This window comes from Gadus macrocephalus, chromosome 8 (genome assembly GCF_031168955.1).
Source record: "Gadus macrocephalus chromosome 8, ASM3116895v1".
In the NCBI taxonomy this organism is placed as follows: Eukaryota; Metazoa; Chordata; class Actinopteri; order Gadiformes; family Gadidae; genus Gadus; species Gadus macrocephalus.
In genome coordinates this window covers 14,589,690-14,609,292 of record NC_082389.1, presented here as the reverse complement: position 1 = coordinate 14,609,292, position 19,603 = coordinate 14,589,690, and the positions used below count along the sequence as shown (strand labels likewise).

Below are 19,603 nucleotides of genomic sequence, written 5' to 3'. Positions count from 1 at the left end.
TGTGTGTGTGTGTGTCGTGTGTGTGTGTGTGTGTGTGTGTGTGTGTGTGTGTGTGTGTGTGTGTGTGTGTGTGTGTGTGTGTGTGTGTGTACAACTGTCCCTCAAACGGACATCTTTGATGTTGCTATGACGGAGCCGCAGTATTACAGAGTAATAATAATAATCCAAGATGCTATTAAGCCAACGATAATGCTTTCAGCCAGGAAAGCTCTCACGGAGGAAGCACCTTCCCATACATACAAACTGTTGCTTCCATCTTCTGCCACTACATAGCGTAAGAAAGTATTTAACCATCGACCGTGCTACTGCTTGTAGAAATTTATCCTACAATAGCGGTAGAGCTACATGCTATAGAGCCAGAGCTATACCACATAGCTAGTATTACCCATGCATGCTTTAGAGCCAGGGCAATACTATAGAGCTAGCATTACCTATGCATGCTAAAGAGCCAGGGCTATGCCACAGAGCTAGCATTACATGCTGGAAAGCCAGGGCAATGCTATAGAGCTAGTACTAGATGGGCATGCTTAGGTAGGCTATAGCATGAAGCTAGCCAAAATATAGAGCAACATATTACTACATATTCTTTTTTATTTGCATTGCACTTGCAGAAACTCATTCTGTAAGTGAAACCATTGATTAGTAGACGCCAACTTCAAAGTGAGTGCAGTATTGACTCATGCTGCCTGCGTGTTCCATCGAATTACACACTTTGTAAGACTCCAATTGACTGCATACGTTAAGACGATAAGCAGTCGAGCACACACTGCCTGTTTCTAGGAGGCGAGGCAGCCCCTGCTCTCTCTACCTGCTGCCGTCTTCCAGAGGGGATGTGATGAGGGCGTGCAAACAAAAGAGGGAGACTGGGCGGCGCATAATGGAGGGGATGAGGACGCAAATGAGGTGAGGGGAGCAGGGAGCGACGAGGAGTGACACGGAGACGAGAGGAGAGGAGCGAGGAGATGACAGGAGTGGAGAGGGCATGAAGAGCGGGGAGGAAAAGAGTGGAGAAACAGGAAGGGGAGAAGAATAGAAGATTCAGAATCTATAATTCATCACAAACAACCGGCTGGCAACATCCACCACTTTGCACCTCACACCAGACCGGCTCTGGGGCCACAAATGAGGCCATTACTTTATTCCACCAAAAAACGGGCAGAAATAAGGAACGGAAGGGGAAGGGAGAGAGATAGAGGTAGAGAGATAGAGAGAGAAAGAATGAAAGGGAGAGAGAGAGAGCAAGGGAGTTGTGGCTAATCATGAGATCAATATTCTCTACCACGGTCAACAGCAGGCATTTCGTCTTTTCCCGCTCATAGTCGATTTGTGATTGCAGAAGATTAACATCATAAAAGAGACTTGCAGCACGGTATAATGAGAGAGAGACATGGGCGGGGAGACAGAGAGCGAGTGAACGAGAGCGAGGGTGCTAGAGCAATGGACATAGGTGAGGGAGAGAAAGTTATAATAGGTTTATGCCTATATATGCCTAGATATCTTTCTAGGGGACTGACCTCTTTCACTACGTGATAGGAAAATAATGGCTGTTATAACAAAGAGGGCTTTGTTCAGTTCAGTTCAGTAGGGAATATCTAATCAATGCAGAACCCAAGCCACAGTAAACAGGGATAGGAAATAACATCTCTTTGTATACACTATGTTCAGAAACGAACATGCAATCGCCTCTAACTGTACTAATCTAATTTAACAATTGGGTCAGGCCATTAGACGTGAGATCAGTATAGGTGAGAAATATGAACGGATCATTTGAATTGCTTATTATTATTTCATGACTTGCTTCTGAGGTTGGTATTTTATCAGCCTCGTCTTTCTAAACAGTGTCTGGAAACCTCATTACAGCAGTATGAATAATGAGCAGCAGCAGACTGCAGAGAGCCCAGAAAAGGTAAGTGTGCAACATCCTTTTACATATTATTTTGTCAAAAGCCACTGCGCTTCAGATAAAAGAAGCAGTGGATGGAGATATGAAAAAAAAAACTTTTTGCCGTGTACGAAAGCATTTTTGTTGAAAGAGTGTGTAACCTTCCCATGGTTTGGCCTCACAAACAATTGCAAAAATATTGGTAGAACGCTGAATCTTTTCTGTACCTTTAATGTCAAGGGTTACTTTTTACTTTTACTGTAATCACATTTTTTTCCATTTCCATAAAAGTGCAAAATGAACTCTATACAATGCAATCCAAGCATTAAACGTTTGGGGTTTGTCTGAGCAGTGTGGAAGAAGGGGACGTTTATGGCAGGATGGATGGGATTAGTTATAACTTGGGTTTGATGGATATATATTATTAATTATATATATAACATTAAAGCTAACATTAAGCTATTTAGTTCAGAAGCTTTTTTTTGTCAAGATTTCAAAAGTTGTTTTACTGATAAATAAATCAAATGATCTGAAAAAATTTGCCACAAATCTGTAATCTGCAGCTGTCGCGGGCCTCCAAAGATCCAATAAGCCATCGAACCATTTCATTCACCCAAATAAAATGATTGGATTGCTTTCAACACATATTAATACATTCATTCATTCATTCTCCTAAATTGAAATGGGCAGTATTCTACATTCTCCTTATCTATGCATGATTGGATATAAATACTGTGCGTTATCAGTTTGATTTCAAAGAATTATTATATTAATTGCAGTATATTATATTAGTCCATAGTATAATATATAAGGCTAATAGGTGCTTATCGTTACTGTCAAATTACAATTGTGGTCATATTGTTAAAAGTACATTTGTTTGTGGTGGCGGTCAGTCACTTTAGGCATCATTGAGCTGCATATGTTAGAAAAAATATCATATATGATTGGACGATCAGTCGAAGATGGGTCTGGTCTGACGAATCAGATAAGACTATAGCGAGGACACCCCTACAATGTTAAATTTTTTCCACAACGCTCGGTAGTGCTATTGCTAAAGATAGCGAGATGGTCATGTGTATTTTTATTAAGCCTACCCTAGCTTAAATCAAGTGTGAACCAATAGAACATGAACTATCCCATTTATCTGTCAACTGGAGAAAGAGGTCTTTCACAAATCAAATTTAAGTGACCCCGACTAACCCTGTATGAAAATACATGGATAATACAAAGAGTGAAGCATTTTTTTAAATCAAAAATGCATAAAAAACATTGAATGAACATTGAAATTGACTGACTAGGGACACATTCAGTGTTATCAACAGTTATCTGTTGAATTTGAATGCATTTCAAGGTTTCACTTCAATTTAACTTTGACCTCTACATGGTAAAAAAAAAAATATATTCAATAAATATCTTTATTCTATTTCATTTAAGAATGCTCGATTCTGATTGGCTGGGAGGGGTGCATTAATCCGGCATATTGCCCGCTGACTTGTCGGTTCTACTTGCTGCTGACTGAGCACAGTAGATCAATACGCCGCTTGTATCGTTTTCTATCACATACATTTCCAACATGAGGTCCATAGTAAAAAATAAACCAAGGAGTGCTTGTTGGATCGATCGTCATTAAAGCTGACTTGATACGAATGTAGCAACTACGTTATTAAACTAGTGATCAGATCCAGCCTTGTGTTGTTGCTATAGAAACGAGTTACCTATAGCTGAGCTAACGTTATTCACCGTAGTTCTAAAGGGAACTACTTTTCGAGGGAGATGAACTTAAACAGAGTATACATTTGATAAGCATGCAATACAAATAAGAAAAAGGGTAATTATTAAAGTATTTGAATTGTTTTATTATGTTGGCCGGCGCGAAGTAGAATAAACTGAATAATCACCTCAAGGCAGGGCAATAAACAGTTTGATATGCCCGGCTCGCGGAAGGTTACCGCCCTCGACTTCGTCTCGGGCGGTAAGCCGTCCACGAGCCGGGCATATCAAACTGTTTATTGCCCGGCCTCTCTGTGATTATTCCTTACTTCATTCATACTCCCGTTATACCTTCCTCTTTCATTCAACTAACCCTTCTCCCTGTTTTATTAGTTTTTCTTTCTTTCAGTATTTCGTTCTTTTTCTTCCTTACACTCTTCATATTCCTTTCCCTCTCCCTTCAATCCCCTTTTCCTCTTGAACACCTGTCTGTCTGTCTGTCTGTCTGTCTGTCTGTCTGTCTGTCTGTCTGTCTGTCTGTCTGTCTGTCTGTCTGTCTGTCTGTCTGTCTGTCTGTCTGTCTGTCTGTCTGTCTGTCTGTCTGTCTGTCTGTCTGTCTGTCTGTGGGTCTCTATCTGACTGTCCTCCCTTTGTCTCTGGGCAGGTCTCCAGTTGACATGTCGAGCTGACAGCCAACAGCCAAACCTTGGCTCTGGTCCCTGGCAGGAGGGGGTGGACACACAAAGAGGTAGCCTCAGTGCTTGCGGGCTCCCCTCACTCTTCTGAGCCAATGTCAAAAAGGCCCTGCCGACATTTCCCCCCTTCCCCTTGTCGCTCTGCTTCTGTATCGTTGGCTGGAAGAATAACAACTTTCAAAGAGAGGTACAAATCCTCAGAGGGAACGACACAGTGCCCTTTGTCGGATGAGACAATTGGAATGGATACGTTGAGAAAGGTGTCCTCGACCTCTGGGCACCGTTCATTCACCAGATGTTTCCGCTTCCTAGGAGCCGTTGCACCCTGACCCGAGTGTCGTGTGATAAACCTCTTTTGGGGTTACTCTTATATTGTGTATGTATGTGTGCGTGCACTGTGTGTTCGTCATCTAACCCTGGAACATAAAGACAAGACATTAAAGGGCACGCATGCAGAACGCATGCGCTCTGAGATATGGGTACTCTTCCTCTCTTGATGACCTCTCCCTGCTGATGACCTCGTCTCCTCCGTCTCATCCTCCTCTTCCTCCACCACCACTGTCACCACCGCTACGTGGGAAAGCCCCCCCCCACCCCCAGTATGAGACACTCGAGCGAGCGCGACGCGAACAACGGCCCATACTCCGCCCCGCACCCCCTCAGGCGGCCTCAGGAAGGAAAGGTTTAAGCGGCCAATCATGCCGGAGACCTCCTCAAAATGGCACTACTGTCGCTCGGGTCGGTTTGTTTTTTCCACTCGCTTAAGCTTTGGTTCCTGCGTCTGCTCTGCCTCGCTCCCTCTCCCCCCCCCCCCCCCTCCCCCCCCCCTCCCTGTCTCCGCCAACCCCCCGGGTCTCCCTGTCCGCCCCGCCTGAACACACACTTTAGTGGCTCGCTCCGTCTGCTGAACCAGCCGAACCTCCCGCTCGTCTGCAGACACTGTCAGGAGAGCAGAGCTGCGTTGAACGGCGCACACGTCCAATGGGTACAAGTACATTCTTGGTTATTATTACGAATGAGCGTGTGGAGTGGAGGCAATGTCCATCGGACAGTGTAAGGGTGATGAGTCTGAATCCCCTGAAGGTACAATGAAGACGTATTGTTGGAAGCCAAGTCGACTGTGATCAACCGCATTGTTACTTTGGATCTGGAAACTTGATCTGCGGGGTGCTTTCAAATTCCAACAATGCAAAGCTATTAAAATATTTAGTATGAACAGAAATATTAAGCCAAGCACAAATGTGATCCATACATGGATGACAAGAGAGATAGCGCTGAGGGGAAGCATTTCTATAGATATAAGGAGATCCTCCTTTATGTTCTTCAACATTCATATGATACGACGGAAAGGGAGGAAGATAAAGTCAGTACTTCAGAGGACAGTGCGAGGCAGCCTCTTTTATGGACAGACTGAGGCGGAGCTGCCCTTTATGTGGGCCGCCAGGCCTGTCCGCTGGTGTGATTCAAAATCTGTTTGACAGTAACACAGAGAGTGTGCAAGACAAACACTTTGTCACTAGTTTAGAAGACGGGAACATAACTGCATAACGTAGCCCTCCGAACCAATACACCATGTAGGAACAGCGGCTGTTGACATTTCAACTGAGGTAAAGGATTTCTTCTACAAGGCCACATTTTGGACCAAACAAAAATGACATAAAGTCAGAGGTAAGGGGTGCATGACGTTGGGTATTGTTTAAATGGCGCTACACTACTCAATGCTTAAGCACACTCAAAAAAAATCTAAATTTTTCTTTCAGCACAATGAAAAAGGTGTGCGCTTTTCAACTTTTTAATATATCTTGCGTTCAGTTTTGCTTGCTTATCCCTTTTTGATTGACATTGCTCCGTGCAAATGAAGAGCTAAACCAGAAGGACTCCAACACACTTGACCCAAAGATACAGTAAGGCCCAATCCCATTTCTACCCCTTAACGCTTCCCCTTACCCCTCCCCCTTGTTTTGAAGAGGTAAGGGGAAGGGGTAAGGGGTACATATGCGATTAAAGACAAATATGAAAATTCAATTAACTAAAGCTCCCGTTTAACTGGAAGGAAAAAACTATGTCCTGTCATAAGGAAAATAATCACAACTTATTTGTGTGGCCATTGTTGGGCCCTATAAACTATAATCTCTGGCAAATTCATTATCTTTTATAGGTTCATCCTCATCATACCTCACGTTGCACATAAACTGGATTATGGTTTTGCAATTGAAATGCAAATCACCATGCTCTGAGAGTTGCTAGTGGATCGTTTTATACATAAAGGTGGAGAGAAGAGAGAGCAAATGATGGAGAGAACTAGGTAGAGAGCAAGAGAGAGAGGTGGAGAGAGAGAGTAAGTGAAAAGGAGAGAGAGAGGGGGGGGGGGGAAAGAGGCAGCGATAAAAAGAGAGGGACAGAGATATGGAAATAAAGAGGGGGTGATAGAGAGAGAGGGGGAAAAAAGAGCAAGATAGTGAGAGAGGGAGCAAGAAGGGGAGAAGGATAGATAGAGAGCCAGAAAGAGGGAAGAGAAGGAGCAACGGAGATATAGAGAGCGAGCGAAAGGGAGAGAGCGAGTTAAATATTGGAACATAACCATATCAGAAGTGGACCCTGGAGCAGGCGGAACCAAAGGTCTGATCCGTGGGGGGAGCGATTAAGCTGTGGCTCACGGGCCACAAGGGACTGAAAGGGCACCGAGAAGAGCTCATTACAAATGATGGCAGAGAAATGAACCCAGCAGCACACACACACACACACACACACACACACACACACACACACACACACACACACACACACACACACACACACACACACACACACACACACACACACACACACTTAACAGTTATGTACAAACACACTTAGATCCAATAAAGGACACACACACACTGGTTCACCAGCACAGTAATGCACACACATACCCATATCGTATCGCAAAGATCACAAACACGTGCTCATTCACATGACTTTACAATACTACACAATAAAAAAGCGTGTCTGTACACTGACACACAAAAACATTTGCTCAACAGCACATAATTGCACACACACACAAACACACACACACACACACACATTCCGCTGTCTCGACAGCGGAATCAACAAACCGTTCACACACATCACTACATCAGAAGTCTTTGTTGGTGTTGAAAATGCCTCTCTCTATGGCACCCTCATCGTATTTATCCAGACTCATTGTAGATAAACGGTTGTGATTGGTCGGTCTATCTTGTACCGGACAGAAATCCCTTTGCATGGGAGTGGAACCAGACCTTATCTGCATAGCAAATTAAACGTGAGCCAGCAAGATTCATCTGGTTCCCAGGCAAACACAAAACACCACCCGAATCCCATAGTGCATTAAAGCACCCTGACTCACAGACACATCCCCACACACACACACACACACACACACACACACACACACACACACACACACACACACACACACACACACACACACACACACACACACACACACACACACACACACATTATCTTGCGTAGCAAACAAACACATGAATTCACCAGACATACACATTACACTGCTTATAAACGTGCATTTCAAGTGGCACACTGGGAAATCTATTGTACTGTGAAATCCAAACCCAGATCAGGTCCCCAAGAAAAAGGGACCGGAGACAGAAGTGTCAGTACATTACAGACTTCAGCTGCCAGAAAAACAGGGTTACATGGAGGCCACTTGGATTCACTGACATACACTAGGGAGAAAAACGGGCGGTAGAGAGGTAGAGTCACAACATAGGGTCGAGAGAAAGAGAGAGAGAGACAGAGGGAGAGGGAGAGGGAGAGGGAGAGAGAGAGAGAGAGAGAGAGAGACAGAGGGAGAGGGAGAGGGAGAGGGAGAGGGAGAGGGAGAGAGAGAGAGAGAGAGAGAGCGAAAGAGATAGCCAGAGAGAGAGAGAGAGAGAGCGAGAGAGCGAGAGAGAGAGAGCGAGAGAGAGAGAGCGAGAGAGCGAGAGAGCGAGAGAGAGAGAGCGAGAGAGCGAGAGAGCGAGAGAATAACTGACACAGGGCAGGCTTGGTTTACCTGGTTGATGATGTAGATGCCGTAGTGGATCTTCTGTCGTCTGAGTATGGGGTGCAGGTAGTGGAGCCAGTACTTCAGATGGTTGTCTCGGTGACGGAATGGAATGATGATGGCAACCTGGAACAGCAGCAGGCACAGACCCAGGAAGTGATTTAACTGTTTAACACACATACAAACACATGCAGTCACAAGCAAATGCAGACACGCATACACACACACACCTACACACACACACACACACACACACACACACACACACACACACACACACACACACACACGCATACAGTCGCATGGACGCACACACACACACAGAGACAAACACACACAGAGACAAACACACACAGACACACACACACACACAAACACACACACACCTACACACACACACACACACACACGGATAAAACAAGTACTTCCCTCTTCCCCCTTGACTTTGTTTCAAAAAGCTTTGATTCTGAAGTGTTTTAAACACCAAAATGCGCAATTCGATAAAACTTCTAATATCTGATGGACTAAAGGGGAGATCACAAAGAGGCGCATCACTAGATACGCGGACCCTTCAAAAAACACAAGGCACCTTGGCAGAGCGTGTCGGGCTCCACTGAATGGTCCGCCTCTGGAGAGGGGCTGCGTGCCCAACCGGCCCATTAAAGGTGATTAGCAGGAAAATAAATGGATTCAATCAGACTCCAAAGTCTTGCCTTTGTTTGCTTTGCTACTGGGTGAGGACGGGGGGAAATCCATTTGCATCCACATTCGCCATTGTCCAACGGTCGGGTGGTTTGGCTGTTGCTGTGGCAACAAAACGTCAGTGGTGAAGTAGCAAAGCCCGTCTCATACTTGATTTGATCAGCGGCCGAGGCCAAGTTATACACTGATGTGCCTTGTGCTGAAAAGTTGATAATATTTAAAAAAAATTGCACGCCTTAAAATACGCGAAAAGTGCTTCTCTCTGCGCAAGAGAGAAGCGACGGCGGGCTCGCCATACCAGAAGAAAACATCAGTCTGGCTGGTGACATACTTCTAGGGACGTGCCTCTGTGTGATCGTCCCCTAGGGGTCAAAAATCAATACCTACACTGGTAGACATCCAGACAGCCAGACAAACAGAGGGAAACATACACAGAAAGGCAGACAGCCAACCAGACGGAACAGAGAGCCAATTGGACAGGCAGACGGACACCTACTAGACAGCTAGACAGCCAACTAGACAGACAGACAGATGGCTAGCCAGACAGGAAGCCAGATAAACAGAGAACCAGAAGAAACAGCTAGACAGCCAGACAGCCTTACAGAAGGACAGACAGACAGACAGACAGCAAGCCAGACAAATTGCTAGACACCAAGAAAGAGGGACAGACAAGGAAACAGACAGAGACACAGACAGACAGTAAGCAAGGTAGACAAATAGAGGGTCGGACAGAAAGATAGACAGACCGACAGACAGACCGACAGAAAGAGAGTAGGACGGTAGGACAGATAGAAAAATAGAGGGAGGGATAGACAGACAGACAGCGAGCAGGACAGCCAGACAAGATAGACGGACAGACGGTTAGCCAGATAGACGAATAGAGGGAGGGAGGGACAGACAGACAGACAGACCTTCCATCTGGGCCGACAGTCGGGGGGCGCGTAGCGTCCGCCGTCCGTCACGTTGGGGTTCTCCTTCTGCACGCGCTCCATGGTCATCTGGGAGCTGAACTCTATCAGCAGACGGCCCACTGGGGACGCAGAGAGGGGAGATTGACAGATCAACCAAGAGTCAGAGGAGAGGGAGGAGGGGGGGGATGGGTGGGCCGGAGGAACCGCAGAGGAACAATACAAAGTGTATAGAGGAGAGAAAAAGAACCCAAATAATTGCAAATGAATAAATAGGAACAGGACGTGGATGAAAGGAGTTTAGGGATGGAGGTCGGGGACGTGGATTGAAGGGGAAGGATTTGGAGAGGGATGGAGAGGGAGACAAAGACAGAGAGAGACACGGACAGAGACACAGACACAGAGGCAGAGGGAGAGTTACTTAAGCATCAAAGTAAATGTGTGTGTGTATGTAAGCGTATGTAAGTGAGAAAATAATGGTTCCGAGGGGACCCGCTTTGCATAACACAGTGTTTAATGAGATGCAGAGGGCCTCACAGAAATATAAATTCCTCAAGAAGAAAAAAGGGATAAATAAAAACACAGACTTTGAAGTTAGTCAGAGGAAACACAACAACATGAAGTGTAATTATGCAGCTCAGAAGCAAAAACCTCGCCATGTGTTGGTCTGCCATACATCTATCATAGTCTCGGCGGAATTCAGAGTGCCCAGATGTGTTTATGTGTGTGTATCGAAGTTCCCATGTGTGTTTGTAGTGTGGATGTGCTATGCCTGTATATCCCTGTCTTTGAATGTAATGCTTTTGACACTTCAGAATGTGATAGTAAATGTTGGCGCTGTCCAAGTACTTAGTGCTGATCATAAAGATCTCGTAGCGGGGTTAACAACATCCCCGCATGCTAGACGTTTACAGCCGTGGACTGAACCTGAGCCTCAAACTACAACATAAGCGGGGCATCTTTTATACGTTTTATGATTAACACTTAGAAGTAGTAAGAACAACATATGGGACAAATTTGAACACGGTAAAAAGTACATTCCATTTTCCACAACATATGTAACTGGTGATAAAGTTCTCCATGAGACATCTGGAAAGGGATCGATTAAATGTCATCCCAGCTGTCAAAACTAGGAAGCGCCGCGTTGCCATTATAGCAAATCCACCACTACTTTAATGAGTCCTTCTGTTGTCAAGTATTTTATTAGCTTAAGATGTCTAAAATATTTCATCATCCTGCGCTTTAACACAAACAGAAGCGCCAGAATAGAACTGTGTATATGACACCTATGACAGCTTTTAGTACGCTTGTATCTTTATTATGGGATTGCCTCGCTTCATGGATAGGGACAGGGAATACTTGACAGCAAAGTGGGTTTGAAGGAGAGACGGAAGGCCTTGTAGCATAGGAGGGCCGCAGGTGGGAATCGAACCCGGGTCACCACGAGGTTGCAGCGCCTTCGTGTGTAGTGTGTAGTGTGTAGTGTGTGGTGTGTAGTGTGTAGTGTGTAGTGTCTGTGTAGTGGTTTGAGACACTGAGCCGGCCTCAACGACAATGACTTCATTGCAGTATGGTCAGTATTATAGAAACAAGCTCTCTTAAAAGAGTGAAGATTAGGGCTCCATGTGTCTACAAACACGTCATCTTATAATTGATACATCAAATTGGCCATGACTTCCCAGGGCCGGTGAGCTTGCTAAAGCAAACATGATACATCTCCTCCTCATCCTCATCGTCATCCGCTTATCCGGGGTCGGGTCGCGGGGGGAGCAGCTCAAGCAGGGGGCCCCAGACTTCCCTTTCCCGGGCCACATTGACCAGCTCTGACGGGGGGATCCCGAGGCGTTCCCAGGCCAGTGTTGAGATATAATCTCTCCACCTAGTCCTGGGTCTTCCCCGAGGTCTCCTCCCCACTGGACGTGCCTGAAACACCTCCCAAGGAAGGCGCCCAGTGGGCATCCTTACCAGATGCCCGACCCACCTCAGCTGACTCCTTTCTAAGTAAAGGAGCAGCGGCTCTAATCCGAGTTCCTCACGGATGGCTGAGCTTCTCACCCTATCCCTAAGGGAGACGCCAGCCACCCTTCTGAGAAAACTCATCTCGGCCGCTTGTACCCGCGATCTCGTCCTTTCGGTCATCACCCAGCCCTCATGACCATAGGTGAGGATAGGAACGAAGATCGACCGGTAGATCGAGAGCTTTGCCTTGCGGCTCAGCTCTCTTTTCGTTACAACGGTGCGGTAAAGCGAACGCAATACCGCCCCCGCTGCTCCGATTCTCCGGCCAATCTCACGCTCCATAGTACCCTCACTCGCGAACAAGACCCTGAGGTACTTGAACTCCTTCACTTGGGCTAAGGACTCATTTCCTACCCGGAGTAAGCAATCCACCGGTTTCCTGCTAAGAGTCATGGCCTCAGATTTAGCGGTGCTGATCCTCATCCCAGCCGATTCACACTCGGCCGCCAGCCGATCCAGTGAGTGCTGAAGGTCACAGGCCGATGATCCAATGAGGACCACATCATCTGCAAAAAGCAGTGACGAGATCCTCAGACCACCGAACTGCAACCCCTCCCCACCACGACTACGCCTCGATATCCTGTCCATGTATATCACAAACAGGATTGGTGACAAGGCGCAGCCCTGGCGGAGACCAGCACCCACTGAGAACGAAACTGACTGGCTGCCGAGAACACGAACACAGCTCTCGCTTTGGGAGTACAAAGATTGGATGGCCCTGAGGATAGACCCCCTTACCCCATACTCCCGCAGCACCTCCCACAGTTTCTCCCGGGGGACCCGGTCATACGCCTTCTCCAGATCCACAAAACACATGTAGACCGGATGGGCATACTCCCAGGCCCCCTCCAGGGTCCTTGCGAGAGTGAAGAGCTGGTCCGTAGTTCCACGTCCGGGGCGAAAACCGCATTGTTCCTCTTCAATCTGAGGTTCGACGATCGGCCGAACCCTCCTTTCCAGCACCTTGGAGTAGACTTTACCAGGGAGGCTGAGAAGTGTGATACCCCGGTAATTGGCACACACTCTCTGGTCCCCCTTTTTGAACAGGGGGACCACCACCCCGGTTTGCCACTCCTTTGGCACTGTACCCGACTCCCACGCGATGTTGAATAGGCGTGTCAACCATGACAGCCCCTCAACACCCAGAGCCTTTAGCATTTCTGGCTGGATCTCATCAATCCCTGGGGCTTTGCCACTGCGGAGATGTTTGACTACCTCAGTGACCTCCACCAGGGAAATTGACGACGAAACACCATCAACCTCGAGCTCTGCCGCCAACATAGAGGGCGTGTTATTCGGATTCAGGAGTTCCTCATACATCTCCTCTTTACTGGAAACAACAATGAAGAGGAGCCTGACTGAAGAGATTTAGTCGATGACGACGGTCTTAGCTTCAATAAAATGTGCATTCCTCATCCCAAGTAAACAATGTGTGCGCAGTGTATTTCATAAGCAAGAGTGTGTGCTTGTGTGTGTGTGAGTGCTTGTGGGTGTGCTTGTGTGTGTCTGCGTGCATGTGGGCGTCGGAGTGCAGAAAGACAGAGTCAAGGAGTATTCAGGAGCGAATAACCCAGTTAGCATTGATGTGTGAGCTGATGTGTGGAGCAGCCCAGGCCCCACCCATCATCACCGCGCCACGCTGTGGTCGATGCCAATGAGGTTAACATGTTCATAATGCATAATGTCTCCATCAAGCCACGGGGTCTGGATCTGAAACAGACCCCCTCAGACCACCATCCACCACCAGTCCTATCGGGCTCAGCTCAGGGAGCTACACGTTTCATCCTTCCTGTTGGGTTTCTGTCAGTCTGTCCGTCTAACGGTTAGAACAGCAACGTAGGAGGGGTAAGAAACTCTCTTCCTCTCGCTCTCTCTTCCCCCTGCCTGTTCCTGTACAATCTCTCTCGTCCATGCACTCTGTGGACAACAGGGTGAGTTAGGATGAAGAGCGACGGTCCTTCATAGGGTGAGCTCTGGACTTGGAATTATGTAGCCTTTCACTAGTCTGTCTCCTTCAGCTTGCCCCTAATAGACCGATGGATAAACACCTGAATATTAAATACAGACCCTAGTTATAGAAGAAGCTGAAACTCAATGAATCAAGCCTTTAGAATTCCCAGACTATTGCTTATTATCTTACGATATTTACCCCGCAAAAGGAAATATAGATATATTTATATATTAATAATATTAAATCTAAATATAGTACACACAAAAGAGAAAAAAACTGCTTTTACAACCTGTCTATTAAAAGGTACTGAATTGCAAAATAAGAAAAAAAAAGCTGTGTTCTAATGTGCGGCTAGCTTTTAGTGGCCGGTGCTAGACAAGCCCCACAGCACGGGGAGTGCACTTAGTTCCACCGAGGAGGGCTCCACTGGGAATCAAAGCCCTGGCCTGTGTGTGCCACATCCAAGCCTGGTCGGTGCAGTAACGCTGTTGTCATGGTTGCTATTCATGAGTTCCGACGTGGAGAACAGGATCTTCTGGTTTGGTCAGCTACAGGTTTGCTGCCAGGTGTCGATTATTGTGGCGTCACGCTGCGATGCCGTCCGTGCGGTACTATTCCTCGGAAAGTAAAAATGGAAAAACACATTACAATAAGGTGCCAGTGTTTTGCTTAGTGAAACCTGAGATATTCCTCTTCAGTGGTGAGTGTCTGGACAGAGCTGCGGCCCACCGGAGACCAGCCTCCCAAGGAAGCTAGGAGTTTAATCCTTCTCCGGGTTGAGACATAATCAATGACATCTTAATCTCCGGCCTGCCGCGGCCGACTCCTTCACACCGAGGTGAAGCCACAGACACTTGAGTGTCACATGCACCCACGTAAAAAGAAACACACATGCACACATGCAGCATTGTTGGACAGGCCAACCTCCTCCAGCTTCAGAGTACAAGGCTCCGAACTATGGGCGACCGCGCCTTCTGCTTAGCTGCACCCAGTCTGTGGAATGCTCTCCCTGACCAACTAAGGGCCCCACAGACTGTGGATTGTTTTAAAAAAAGGCCTGAAAACCCATCTTTTTAGAAAAGCCTTTGGCTAAACTGCTATTTTAATTGTTTTTCCCTGTTTTTCTATTTAGGCTAGTTTTAAAGTCTTTTATTTTGTTTTTATCCTTTTTCATGTGCATTGAAGCACTTTGAGGTCATTGAGTTGATGCGTTATAAATATTATGATTCATTTATTAAAACGTCAGAACGGTTGAGTCCATGTTCCAACGTCCAGGCTCCCGCTCGGAGCCTGGACGTTTGCATATTGGATTTACTAAGGATGGAGACTTGTTTGTTGGAGTGTTTATTAGAATACTGTGTTGTATGGCTTCTTAAAAAAAAAAAAAAAAAGCCATTTAAATCCAAAAAGCAAAAACAACTTAAAAGATTTTCTTTCCTTTCAGGCATGTTTAACAAGGCTGCTGCAGCCCAAAAGATTTTCTTTCCTTTCAGGCATGTTTAACAAGGCTGCTGCAGCCCATTGGCTGTAGTGGAGACAGTCTTTACTGCAAAACCATATTTAGTCTGGTATCCAACACCTCTCTCTCTCTCTCTCTCTCTCTCTCTCTCTCTCTCTCTCTCTCTCTCTCTCTCTCTCTCTCTCTCTCTCTCTCTCTCTCTCTCTCTCTCTCTCTCTCTCTCTCTCTCTCTCTCTCTCTCTCTCTCTCTCTCTCTCTCTCTCTCTCTCTCTCTCTCTCTCTCTCTCTCTCTCTCTCTCGCAGCGTTTCCCAGGAGACACGAACCAAACAGGGTTTGCCGGGTAAAAAAAGATTGACATCTTTCTGTAGGGTCAGTGACTTGGACATCAGTCACACAACTTCAATGACGCAACAACATGAGAAAGGCTTCTTGGTTCATGTTCTGAGTTACATGATGTTTATGAACACAAATGATGGGGGAATAGAGAACAATAGCAGGAAAAAAAGTGAAGACACAAGAGTGCAGTGGGAGACAGAAAGAACAGAGAAGAAAGAGTCTGACCAATGCCTTTCACTGACTCTGCCTTTTGACGATGGAGACTTACAGAGTCTCATTGCTCTCTCTCTATCTCTAATCTATACAACTGCCCAAATATTGCCCATCATTGCTTATTCTAGTCTTGAAATGAACTGAGAGAGAGAGAGAGAGAGAGAGAGAGAGAGAGAGAGGGATAGGGAGATGGAGAGACAAAAGGACAGATCAAGAGAGAGAGAGAGAAGGCATAGCATTGCGGGGAGGAAATAAGAGATTTCAGTTCTAAGTGAGAAAGACAAAACTACCCATCGAACAACCTGAGGCAGCCAGCTACCTAATTGCAAAACTCGCTCCTCTCCCCAACACCCCCTCTATCTCTCTCTGTCTTTGTCTCATTCTGTCCCTTCTAATCCACCATCTCTACTTCTTACTTCATTGCTCCTTCAGACTGTGGTTCCTGCAGCTCTCCTCCTTCCCGCTCTCTCTCTGAAGCAGCGTGCTTGTATTGCTGGCCGCACACAATAATTAGTGATTATCAAAGACTGCATTCAAGCATGGAAGGCTGTGCACTGTGTTTCTGTATGTGTGTTTGTGAGTGTGTCAGTGTCAGTGTCAGTGTGTGTGTGTGTGTGTTTGTGTGTGTGATTGCAAACATGCATTTGTGGGTTTGTTTGTGTGTGTGTCCATTTAAATCCAACGAGGCAGAAAGTTGAGATCTATTTACAGCATGATACACAAAAGTTCAATCAAATCATCACGCTTGAGTGGTCAAACACATGTAACATGTGGAGAGAGGTACGAGGAGAGCTAAGGGCTAACCCACGTGCATGTAGAGCTAACATGCCAGGAGGAAGAAATCAATACTTCAGTCAGCTCATACATTAGTAAAACAACAAAGCTACCGATGGACAAAGTATAATATGAAAACTACCGGAAACTGCAAAACAGAGACTTTTGAAAAATAAAACGTAATGTACAGTATTATTACACTTTGTACACTTTGTTTTAGATTTCATAAAATGCATAAACTTATATTGCTAGCCCTAGTGTGTTTCCAGGGGACCAGTTTCACTGTGGCACCACCTTTATTCGGCACCACCCTCTTCGGCGTGCTTAAGGCTGTGCGGTAAACCACGTCTGACGCTACACAACCAGCCGTCAGACTGCGGTGAATCACAGAAAGGTTCTCACGACGAGATGGGCTGCGGAATAATTTCAAGCACACCAACAGTTTTACGACCTGAAAAAAGGGTCCATTGATCATATGGGTGATTGGATTGAATTCAACACCGGCTCCTGTGTATACAAACCCTGTTACACACTGCGAGAAGCACAGCCTGGCCTCCGTCCATCTGTACAGGGCGCTTATAGTGTGTGTGATTTTGTATTTGGATGGAAGACTTTGAGGAGGGGGGGGGGGGGGGGGGGGTGTTAAGCAGATGGAGGAAGCAAGGAACATAAGAACCTAAAGAGAGAAAGCGACGAAGCGAAAGAAAGTGAGGAAGGGAGGTTGCAGCTTAAGGCCACTTGGGGAAGCGGCACAGAAGAGGAAACCCAGTTTAGGAGAAAGAAAGGAAGAAATTAGGAAAGACCAAAATAAAGAATGAACGAAACTAAATGAACGAACAGAGGAATGAAAAAAAAGAGTGAATGAAGGAACGGAAATAAACCAACAAACTAACTGGTAAGCGAGATAGGGTAAAGAGGCCGGTGCCAGCAAAGAAACAAAGATACAAAAGAGGAGATGGAGGAGGAGGGAGGGAGCGTCCTTAGACACAGAGCAACAGCTTGGTGGGAGAATGGAGGGAGATGGAGTAGAGGGTGTGAACGCCCCAACAAGAGCCCGCAGAGCATGTTCCAGCGACCGGGTCCACACCCCCTGTATCTGCAGCCTTCTCACCCCCCCCCCCTGCGCGTCGGATTAAGACAGATTAGAGTTGGTTTGATTAGATTAGATGAGATTAAAATAGATTAGATTAGATCAGGTTCATATTTGAATAGATAATTACTGCCTGTCAGGTTCTCGCTCTGAAACGCGCCGTGCCGTGATAAAGGAGTGGTCCGTTTCAAAACACAGAGCAATCAAAGAATTATCTGGGAGTGACGGCCACAGGCAGTCGATCGTTTGGGATCTTAATTGCACAATTTGTCCCCTTTAATGCCACAGAAGTAGGTATTAATCAGCTGTTAATAAAACCTTGTACCTCGTGGAGCACACGCCTGATAAACCTTCAACCCTTTTAGCACACACAGTTGTCTAGAAGTCTGGATGAATATTTAATGAATGGGCATAATGGTTTAATGCAAAGCCGTCAGCGTATACTCGTATAGTTATTTCGTTTCTTTGAGGCCATAGATAAGAGAGACATCATTATTGGACCATAGATTATCAGTATGCTGTTGGTGTAGGAATAAGCCATCCATAGTTATGTATGGCCAACAGCACTAATAAAGCTATGTGTGTGTGTGTGTGTGTGTGATTGTGGGTGTCCCTTGATACTGAATTTGGCACAATTTGGGTTTGTTCACTCTATTACATGAAATCGAATCTGGCTGTAGCTATGAAACCGTCAGGCTCAATCAGTGCCATATGCCAGTATGTGTGGGTCTGTGTGTCTTAACGCTGTATGATTGTGTGTGAGTGTGTGATTTTGTGTGTTTGCGCTATATGTGTGTGTGTGTGTGCTGTATGTGTGTATGTGTGTATGTGCTGTATGTGTGTATGTGTGTGTGTGTGTGCTGTATGTGTGTGTGTGTGTGCTGTATGTGTGTGTGTGTGTGTGTGTGTGTGTGTGTGTGTGTGTGTGTGTGTGTGTGTGTGTGTGTGTGTGTGTGTGTGTGTGTGTGTGTGTGTGTGTGTGTGTGTGTGTGTGTGTGTGTGTATCCAGCAATGGGACTTACTGCCCCTATTCAGCTGGCACAATATTGTGCTAGTTGGCTCACTCAAACTCTCTCACTCACACACACCCACAGCACACACACACACACACACACACACACACACACACACACACACACACACACACACACACACACACACACACACACACACACACACACACACACACACACACACACACACACACACACACACACACCTGACAATTGCCATAATTCTCAGAAGAGTGTGTATAATGTGAAGAAGCACAATGCTTTGCCAGGCAGAGGCCAAGTTCACGGCCGGGTGATTGTACAACAACACAGGGCATAACACGATGTTGGGGTGGCTGGGTGGTGGGGTCGGTGCCAGGTGGACGCTACATGCTGGTGGCACGACCGCTGGACTGGCAAACACAGGGCCGAGCGGGAGCCTGGACGTTGGAACATGGACTCAACCGTTCTGACGTTTTAATAAATGAATCATACATTTTATTTGTAACGCATCAACTCAATGACCTCAAAGTGCTTCAATGCACATGAAAAAGGATAAAAACAAAATAAAAGACTTTAAAACTAGCATAAATAGAAAAACAGGGAAAAACAATTAAAATAGCAGTTTAGCCAAAGGCTTTTCTAAAAAGATGGGTTTTCAGGCCTTTTTTTTAAAACAATCCACAGTCTGTGGGGCCCTTAGTTGGTCAGGGAGAGCATTCCACAGACTGGGTGCAGCTAAGCAGAAGGCGCGGTCGCCCATAGTTCGGAGCCTTGTACTCAGAAGCCGGAGGAGGTTGGCCTGTCCAGAGCGGAGATGAAGTGAGGAGGAATGGGG

The 19,603-nt window shown here is 46.2% G+C and overlaps 1 protein-coding gene across 2 annotated transcripts in view; it reads right to left on the bottom strand.

Moving 5' to 3' along the window:
* b4galt2 (UDP-Gal:betaGlcNAc beta 1,4- galactosyltransferase, polypeptide 2) overlaps positions 1–19,603 on the bottom strand; it is a 96,142-nt gene that overhangs the window by 37,408 nt on the left and 39,131 nt on the right. For both annotated transcript variants that reach the window (XM_060059339.1, XM_060059340.1), the window contains exons 3-4: positions 9,934–10,052; positions 8,330–8,446 (exon numbers count right to left, since the gene is read on the bottom strand). In XM_060059339.1, the coding sequence (XP_059915322.1) occupies positions 8,330–8,446; positions 9,934–10,052 (236 nt within the window). The remainder of the gene's footprint in view (positions 1–8,329; positions 8,447–9,933; positions 10,053–19,603) is intronic.